This window comes from Eurypyga helias, unplaced genomic scaffold (genome assembly GCF_000690775.1).
Source record: "Eurypyga helias isolate BGI_N326 unplaced genomic scaffold, ASM69077v1 Scaffold18800, whole genome shotgun sequence".
Taxonomy (NCBI): Eukaryota; Metazoa; Chordata; class Aves; order Eurypygiformes; family Eurypygidae; genus Eurypyga; species Eurypyga helias.
In genome coordinates, this window is record NW_010223974.1 from 1 (window position 1) to 9,711 (window position 9,711).

Here is a 9,711-nt window from a genome sequence, read left to right on the forward strand (position 1 = left end):
GCGCCGGGTGCCTCAGCGGCCGGGTGAGAAGCAGGAAGGAGGGTTCAGAGGGAGCGGCCGCGGGTCAGGGCTGTGCTTGTGCCCTCCTGGGGAGGGGGGGCCTGTGTTTTTGGTCGGTGATTCAGAACGATTCTGCTGCTATGACTGTGGAGGCTTGGATATTCCTGGGAGCTGCATCATTGCAGTGCTACTGGAGACTGGTGTTTGGCAAGTGCCACATCGGGGAAGGAAGGTTGACACGGGCAAACACTGACAGTTTTCTGTACAAACAGTTGTGGCAGGAGAGCGCTGAGGAACATGCAGGCTGTGAATACTTGCAGCGGCTCATTTAGGGGATGATTGCCAGGGAAGCAGTTGATTTTTTACCATTCTTGCACAGCTGAAGTGGTACGTGCCAAAGGCTAAGCCGTACGTGCCGAAGGCTAAGCCGTCTTCACGTGGGCAGTTCTGTGGCTCCCAGCCACCTGGAAACACCTGCAGGTGACTTCTACAAGAAACGAATGGTATTGCTACCGTGAGTAAAAATTGAGGAGGTCCCACTAGTTCAAGAACGCGTTTCCAAAACCCTGTGATTTAGAAGTACGAGACTTGTGAGGGTCCATGCTTTGTCTATGCCATCTGTGTTGCTGGTCTCTAAACTGGGTTACACCCAGGTGCCTGCGTTTTCCTTGGGATATTTGTACGGCTGGAGGCCCACGAGGCGGTTGTCAGCCCTCCCCTGGCCTTACTGGCAGCTCCCCGGAGCGTGATCCTCCTGGACTTCATAAAGTTTCTTTGCCACAATGTGGATGGCACTCATTTCATTGGCCCACTAATTACATAAGGATTCTAGGCAGTGAACTTTGAACTTGTTATCTGTGTTATTGATATGTAAAGTTAGGTGAGATAATTTTCCCTATAATTCCCACACCTTTCTTGATTCCTGTGGATGTGCTGCCCATGGCGAGAGTCATCATGACTTCAATAGCTGCTGACCTGTGTTGGCTTCATTTTTGTCGACTCTTCTTTTGATATCAGGCAGTTGCCACAGGCTCCCATGTGCTGCCCCATGTGGATTTATTGGTTTTTATGCATGTACCATATCCTCTCTTCGTATGTCTCCTTTCACAGAAAACTCTTGCTGCATTTCCTTCACATTTTGATTGGTTTTACCAATTGCTGTCTCAGAATTTCTCGGTGAACATGCGTCCTGAAATGCCTTGGGGCATTCCAGTTTGGTCACTCCCTGTTTTCCACAAATCAGGCTGGAGGATTCACTTTCCACCGAGATGTCTGTTTTTCTGCACAGCTGTTATTGAAAAGAGTGTTTTTTCTGGGCTGAGGAATGCCATGTACACGTTTTCAGCCAGAAGCTGGCTTCCTTTGTTTCACCATGGACTGTTCTGTTCAGTCCCTTTGAGGTATCTGAGGTGGTCTGTACCTCTGATCTGTGCACATTTATTAGATGTTTTCTGCATAAGGGGCTACGTACAGAGCAACATCTTTTAAGAACTAAAGCTCTGGGCTGTGTCTTTAGTGGGACAAAACAAACACCCCACACAGAAAATTTTCAGATACTGTTCTGAACATTGAAAATTTCAGTAAGTCGAGTTGTACTTTGATTTGCATTCCAGTCGACAGAATTTGGGCTGTCCTGCCCAGTTACAGCACTGATTATTTAGCAGGTATTTAAACAGACCAGTGCTTTGAGTCTGTTGTTTCAGAATTTCTCTTTTCGTGATGTTTAGATTGGTGAAGTACAAAGTACAAGTTGAGGAACATGCTGGGATTGAGAATGTATTTAGTTAGCTAAAGCACAAAACAGTGCTGCCCAAAAGCAGGAAGGGATACCGCATTTTCTCTCCAGCAGGAAATCTCATGCTCCTTGTTGTACAGCAGCTTTTAACTGGTGCAGCTAGTATGGAGCAGCTTTACTGCTATAAAGTGACCATTCATTGCTCAAATCCAGAGATAATTTTCTTGCTAACTAGATACTGAAGATGCTCTTGCAAGAAGAAGTAACTGTGGGCTCACTAATGTATATGCACCAAATTTTTGAAGAGAAACTGTGTGAATAGGAGGTCTGCTCAGAGGTCTTGTGCCCAGTTTTGGGCTGTAGGTAGAGGGGTCTAAGATGCAGGAAAATTTGAGCAGCAGATGGATTATGACGAGTTCTTGTTCGCACTGACTGCTTTGGTGGAGACTTTCTTAGAGACATGATCCTAAAGGTGGGTGCTAGGTGGGTATCATACTGTCTTGGTATGATAAATCCCAACAAAAATGTTGGGATAAATCCCAACAAAAATGTCTTGGTATGATAAAACCCAACAAAATTAGTCCTTTCTCTTTTGAGGCAGTGGAGGGAGTTCAGTGAAGGCAAGGGCTTGCAGACCTTTTGGGTGGAAGTGACTACTTTTATAATTCTGGGTTTATCATTCGTCCCATAAAGAGGTGTCATGCCAGTTACAAGAGGATGTGACTTCACTTGTGATTTACAGTAATGTTTAAAATTGATTTATACACTGAGGTACTGTTATGTAGTAAAAATATTTCCTATTATTTATAATACTAATATGAACAGTGCAGTATTAACGCTTTCTAGAAGTAGGTGGTTGAGAATCCTGGTTTACAGAAGGTGTATTTTTTTTTGTCAGCCAGTGGGATGAAGGTTTCAGCTAAAATGTGAGGCTGTTCTGGGGCAAGAAAGTTTAGTGTGTGGCTCTTATCTGGGCAGGGAAGGGGAAATTGCTGCAAAATAATTTGGAGAGTGGATTTACAAGCTGGCTCTGTGCTCACTCATAACAGATGCTCACATTACTCTGCTGTGCAAGCAGAATGAACTGAGCTTAGTGAGGAAGCATGGACTGCACATTTATATCCCTCCTCACTGCCTGGCAATGTCTTCCTGAGCAGACAGAACCAAAAACCTGATCTGCTTACGGATTTACCTGAGCTAACCTGGACTGACTTTCCCTGAAGTATTCCCATGGCTATGCCCAAGCAACTGAATGCTGTTTTTTTTTTCTTTCTGTCTGTAGGAAAACCGTCCGATCCCAGAACCGGGTCCCAATGGTAGGTCTAGAGATGACTGCTTCTGACTGCTTTCTTTACTAATGTCTGTCTTTTTTCATTCGCTTTTGTTACTCCTTGATATTACAAAGAGATAAGATATTTCCAAGACAGTGTAAAATAATCTAAAAAATAATGTGTGTCTGAAATAGTGCTGTGTTTCCACTTGAAAAGAAGAACTGGAGCAGTGACAGATGCACCCTTTATCTGGCTTTTGCTGCTTCCTAGTTCATCAGTTCATGTATTTCACATTAAACAGCTCTTGGGACATGTCAGATGAGCTTAGTGCAGACTAAATATTAATAGGGCTGGTATATGGGCTGGTAGGACTTTGATTCACTATCTCTCCAGGGCTGAAATTGTGGTTTAGGGAGAAGGAAAGATTAAATGGACTTGCTCTTTTATTTTTGCTCCAGTGATAGTCATGCCCTTCTTAGATTATATTAGTTTTTGTTGACAGGGCTCTTACCATATTTTAGGCTTTCCTGATTTGTAAATCCTGGTGTAGTTTTGTCTTTAAGCAGGCGTCTCATGAATATGCCATCCATCCTAATGCATGCATGTGCAGATCTGGTACATTTATTTAATGCAACTAAATCTGGATGTTTCAGTGCTGGCTTGGCCTTTGTTGTGGGGCTCAGGGACCGCATCCATGTTGCTCTCCCAGTGTCTGAGAAGCTTTTCTACAAGGGACCTTTCTTCCTTTTCTGACAGAGGTCCTCCTGCGGATGCATTCTGTTGGGATCTGTGGGTCTGACGTTCACTACTGGCAGCATGGTCGAATCGGGGACTTTGTCGTGAAGGACCCCATGGTCTTGGGACATGAAGCTTCTGGGACTGTTGTCAAAGTGGGATCAGGAGTGACTCATCTGAAAGCAGGTAATTGTAATCAAAACTGTCTTTATTTGTTTTCCTGCTAGGGAAACAAGGGTAGTGAGGCACTTGAACAGGTTACCCAGAGAAGCTGTGGATGCCCCATCCCTGGAAGTGTCCAAGGCCAGGCTGGATGAGGCTTGGAGCAACCTGGTCTAGTGGAAGGTGTCCCTGCTCATGGCAGGGGCGTTGGGACTAGATGATCTTTAAGGTCCCTTCCAACCCAAACCATTCCATGTTTCTATGATAATCAGTTCCTGAGAACGTGTTCATAACAGGCTCTGCTTTTTTGTTAGGTAAATTTATCTGATGTTCTGAGCTGTGAATTGCACTGCGTGACCTTTTCCCTCTAAGAGTGTCACCGTGCTGCTGTTAATCGCCCAGCTTGGCCACTGTAGTTTACGTTTTTTCTTAGGTATGCTTTATCTTTGGTTATTTCTTATGTATGCTTTATCCTGAGATATCTTGATATCCTGGGATATCTGGTCTGATTTTTTTTTTTTTTAATGCAGAGCAGAATGTATGCTGGTACAAATTGCCTTTTGTAGAAGCTAGATAAAGCTTCAGATACCATGTACTTGCCCTTGCCAACAACCTGCTGTTAATGTTTCTTCTCTGTGTGTGTTTTTGAAGGAGCAAATGGCCTCCTGCAGTGGAGAGAGGTCACTGGAGCAACTGTACCAGGCCCCATGGTGTGACCTCTAAAGTTGCATGTGCTCATGAATGTCCTAGAAAATGGGCTGAGCTGTAAATTTTGCAAAGTTTGCTATTAACAGCAACTTAGGCAGGGTGGAGTGGACACAGGAGAGCTAGCAAGAGTTACAGAGAGGGTGCCTGGGCAATAAGATGCAGATGAAATTCAGTGCAGATGAAGTGGTTTTCATGCCCAAAGAAACAAAAACAGCTTCATATCTAAAATGATGGGCTGATCATCACTGCTGAAAAGAGAGACCTTTGGATCTGACACAGTGCATGGGAATGTTGGCTCAGTAATGGTGAAAAATGCAAATCAGCATTAGGAAAGGGACAGAGACTCAGTCAGAGGACATCATTGCACATTTGGAGCTCTGCGTGTAGTTCTCGTCTCCTTCTTTCCAAAGGGATATAAAAAAAGTGAGGAAGTTTCAGAGGAGATGACAAGATTTGGAGCAGTGTCTTTATCACAAATAACTAAGCTCGGAGCTGGAGAGACAACTCAGGGGCATGTGATACAGGTCTGAAGTCTCTTGGAGGGCAGGGAGAGGGTACATAAACACTGCCTGGTTCTCTGGTTCCTCCAATACAAGAACACGGGACAGTGGGAGCCAAGTGCAGCAGTCACCGAGGATGTAGCAGAACTGCAGGCCTCATTGGCAAAGGATGATGTGGATGCTCAAAGTTTACGTGGTGGAAGGGGGTGGAGAAGTTGTTGAGGGTTAATAAATAGAAAGAAACCACGTGCAGCTTAGGAGGCCTCACAGCTGAGTACAGTGGGAGGCTGGGAGAACATTCAGTATGTGCTTGTCCTGCTCCTCTCACCTTCAGACATCCCCCATTGGCCATATCACAGGCGGTGTAGTAGGCTAGATGGGTCTTTACTTCGATCCATCTTCCTGCTTGTCACTGTGTCTGACTGAAAGCCTGTTGGTAGAGAGCTGCTCTGGGAGATTTGGCATTGATTAGCTTCCTTTACCAAATAAAAAGGGCTGTCTTGTGTCCCCTGTGTACTTGCAAGTTGCTCTGTGATCACACCGTTGTTTTCTTTAGTCCATCCTGCCTCGTGATTGCAGTTAAATAATTACTCTTTATCCTGCAGCATGTGTCCTTCCAGCAGCCTGGACTACTCCGCTGTTGCATCAAGGTGTCTCTGTTCCCCACTAAGTCCTGCCTGACTCCTGCACCATAAACTTCCTTCCCAAGGAACAGCTTTTTTCAGCTGGCAGTGTGGTGGCCAGCAGAGCTCACCTGCTTTTTCCTAATTTCCTCTTGCAGTTACTACAGATTCGGGAAAAAATCTGATCACCATGGCATTGCCTGGCGTGAGGGCTGCCTTTTCATCCGCTAAGGTTTAGCGCAAGGCTGCTGGGGAGAGGTTTGTATGTGACCGCCCGCCCTTCTGCTCTGGGTCTGTGCCTCTGGAACTCCGGCTCTTTTCAAGTTACTGTGACCAACTTGGTGATGAGGCCTCTGTGAATGTTAAGAGCTGACCTGGTGTGTGCAGCGTGATCTTTCTCAGTGTATCACATGCTCCTCTTGTGCCAGGGCTTCATGCTGTCTTGTTGGGTGCTACTCGTACCTATGTGTCCGCCTTCTTCCCGAGTAACGCCATCTGCTTTCACCCTGGCAGGGGATCGAGTGGCCATCGAGCCCGGTGTCCCAAGAGAAATGGATGAGTTCTGCAAAACTGGCCGCTACAACCTGTCTCCGACCATCTTCTTCTGTGCGACGCCTCCTGACGATGGGAACTTGTGCCGCTACTACAAGCACAGTGCCAGCTACTGCTACAAGTTAGTCCATGCTCCCTCTGCAGAAAAATATATACTCCCTGGGGGGGGATTAGCTGAAGCAATTGCCTCTTGTCCCTTTTGAGTATCACAGTGAGCACTCTTTGCTTGAACACAACAGGTTTTATTGCTTTCTGATCCATTAATAACATGTCTAAGGCTTGGATGGCAGCCACTTTGCAGAGGGTTTGTCAGGCAGGTGTAGTTTTTCCCTTCTGGTGACAGACATAAACAAACATTTCTTGCATGTTTCCTGGGATGTCATGATTGTTTTACACTTTAATTATTTTCCTTTTCCCATTTGTTCCCTGCTCTTTGGTTTTTGTTTTTTGGTTTTTTTTGCTGTCTTTTTATATCCTTGCCTTCTTAGCACAGTTCCTAAAGGTCTTTGTCTGATTCTTTGAGCTGAGCTAGCTTTACTGCTGCTTTTCAGGAAGGACCACATCAGCTGCTGACATCTTGCTTTGTCATTTGAAACAAAGTCATCCTACTTAGAACAGGAACAGAAAGCAGTGTCCCTGCTAAGCTGCATTTTTTGTGTGGGGCTGAGTGGCCGTACTAAGCTGCCAGCATTACACATCTGTTTTCATATCCAGTTCAGCGAACTTGAGTATGTTCTGGATTGTGGCAGGACTGACACATTTGCTTAGAAATGTGGCTGTGCTTAAATACTCTGGCAAATATGCGGGAAACCCGGATAAATGTCTGCAACGTTATACCCACATAAGTGCGTTTATGCAAGGAGTTAAAAATTGTCTAAGTGGCCCCCTGAGACTCCCCTGTGGAGCTTGTTCTTTATGTCTCTGTATGGAGCTGGTACTTCCATGAGCAGGGATGTCCTTGGGATTGATCTCTGGGGTCTGCAGAGGAAATGTTCAGGATCAAATCAGTTGGAAGGAGGCACCTGAATGCTCTGCTCCTGAGAGTCCTCAGGCAGGAAGCTCCTTTCAGAGTGGATCCCCAGCAACTGCTGTCAGGGTGAGATGCTGCTCTGGATGGGACTAACCTCGTACAGACCAGTTGTCACTGATTTCCTGCGTGTTGTTAAAATTTTCTGACAACATCACAAGTTTTTCCTTGGGAGGAGGTGGCTGTTTTGTAGCTGACATCTTCTAGGGTTTTGCTTTTTCCTCCGATTGGAGTAAATATTACTTTGGCTAATTTTTTTTTTTGTAACCTGTGAGATGCAAAGCCTGGATTTGGTGTGCCCCATTTCAGATCAGCCATGCCATGGCTGTCTCGTGCAGAGCAGATTCCGTAGCATGAAGTTGCTCTTCCAGCACAGATTTGCTAAGAAAAGATGATGGCTGAGCTCAGTGGGCTCTCGCATATTTGGGGCAAGTGTTGTCCGTCCTTCTGCAGGCAGACAGACTCTGTTTTGGGTACTTGCAGTAATTTGGTGGAGCTGGAATTGTACCGCAAATCTGCCTTCCCCATTGACAGGGCAGTACCCAGACCCAGTAGGAACAGATGCCAAACTCTCAGGCAACTGAACCCTCGGAGTCAGCTCTTCAGTGCCTCCTGGAGATAAGGGACAGATAGACATCTTACAGCTGCCTTCCCACAACTGTCAGTTCTGTTACTTTAACTTTGTGTTGGCCTGCCTGAGATCTGACCTCAAGCTTCCCAGGGTTTTCAGAAAGACTTTCCTTGCAGGCACAGCTCCCAGCTGTGTGAGAGCCCACGCTGGTGGCTTTCTGGAGGGCTGCATTGTGGGGCTGGGATTTATTTCTGTCTGCAGTTCGGAAGGGTTTTACCCCCCTTCTAGTTTTCTTCCATCACTTACACTACCTGCATCATGGTTCTGTTCCTGTCCAAAAGGTGTTTGATACCCACTGTACGCATTTCCCCTGACTGTTGGGAGGGTGAGGGCTGGGACCAGTGTAGTGGTACATCAGGGGAGAATGTCCAGGGTGTGATGGGGAGACCTGGATTTGGCTACTTTTGCTTTATGTGACATCGCCACTGGCAGCAAGATGTTTCCTACAAGTGTGGAGCTGAATGATTCAACCCAGAAGAGGGGTCTGGGAGCTCACTGGGCAGCCACAGGGCAGCCTTTGGGGTGGTGCATATGCAACTGTGGGGTTTATTCCAAAGGGAATGAGCAGCAAAGGGTTAACTCGCCAAGTACTAGAGAGCTGGTGCGTGGAAGTTTGTGGGTCCCTGTGTTTGGTGCGTAGGCAGACCTCACTGGTGAATGGTTCGGTGTACTTGATGCTGCTTCAAAGGAGGGAAGGAGGCACTGTAGCCTCTTGAAATGCCTTCCAGCCCTGCGTTTCTCAGACCAAGGATCAGAGTCTGTTTTGTCACTGTGATGTAGACCCACGTTTGGTCTTCGAGTGTCACAGCTTTCCCCATCACCCTCATAAACCTGTTTGTGTCTGGTTCTTGCAGGCTTCCAGATAATGTCACCTTTGAAGAAGGAGCCCTTATTGAGCCTCTTTCAGTGGGAATCCATGCCTGCAAAAGGGCGGGAGTCACTCTGGGAAGCAAAGTCTTCGTGTCTGGCTCTGGTACGGTGAACATTTCGGTCCTTGGGTTCTCTGCCTGCTGCGGCAGTGACGGGGATGGATAGGGTGCAAGCTATGCTTCTAGACTTCGCTGTGAGTGTGGGTCATGGCAGAGTTCCAGGGATGCCGAGGGGGCCCTTGAGGCTGTCCTTGCCTGTGCTGCACTACAGTGCTGCATTTTGAGCAGCCCTGATGCAGTGTCTGGGTGTGCTGAGCCTACCAGCTCGAGGGAGCAGAGGAGTGGGTGGTGTTTTCCTTGCAGAGTCCTTCATGTAGTAATAGCTGCTTTCTCAGCAGCTGGTCTCACTGCTCTGGGATCATGGTATTGCTGTTATGCCAGAGCTGCCCACCTGGAAACACAGGCAGAGCCTCCTTTAGCCTGGGAACAAGCTGAGCTCTGGGCATGTTCAGAGCCTGTGGCTGGTGCTGTCTGGCAGTTGTATATATTCTCTTTCTCCACTCTGTACCCAGGACCAATTGGCCTTGTTAACGTGCTTGTCGCTAAGATGATGGGTGCATCGGCTGTGGTAATTACAGGTAAGTCCTTTTCACCCTTAAGAGTGTGCCTGTTTCTCACAATACTTATTATTTCTCCAATAATCTTGGACTCGTCCCACATTATTTGTTCAAGGTAACTTCTGGGGAAGGCAGCCCAAGCATAGTGGACATGAATGGAGTAGTAGCGTGCCCATCTGCAGGGAATCCTAATAAATGCCTCATTCCCCTGGATAGACTTTGGTCTTTGCACTAATTGGGATCTGTAAGAAGGTGAAGGTTGCAACTGGTGCTTCTCCGCT

General features: G+C 46.7%; 1 protein-coding gene across 1 annotated transcript; it reads left to right on the plus strand.

Moving 5' to 3' along the window:
* Positions 1-3,017: 3,017 nt before the first annotated feature.
* Positions 3,018-9,451, plus strand: LOC104503482 (sorbitol dehydrogenase-like; the record flags this gene model as incomplete). Its single annotated transcript, XM_010159298.1, has 5 exons — positions 3,018-3,051; positions 3,763-3,927; positions 6,248-6,407; positions 8,799-8,917; positions 9,386-9,451. Coding segments are annotated over 5 exons (544 nt in total), but the record flags the coding sequence as incomplete, so codon positions are not given.
* Positions 9,452-9,711: the final 260 nt, after the last annotated feature.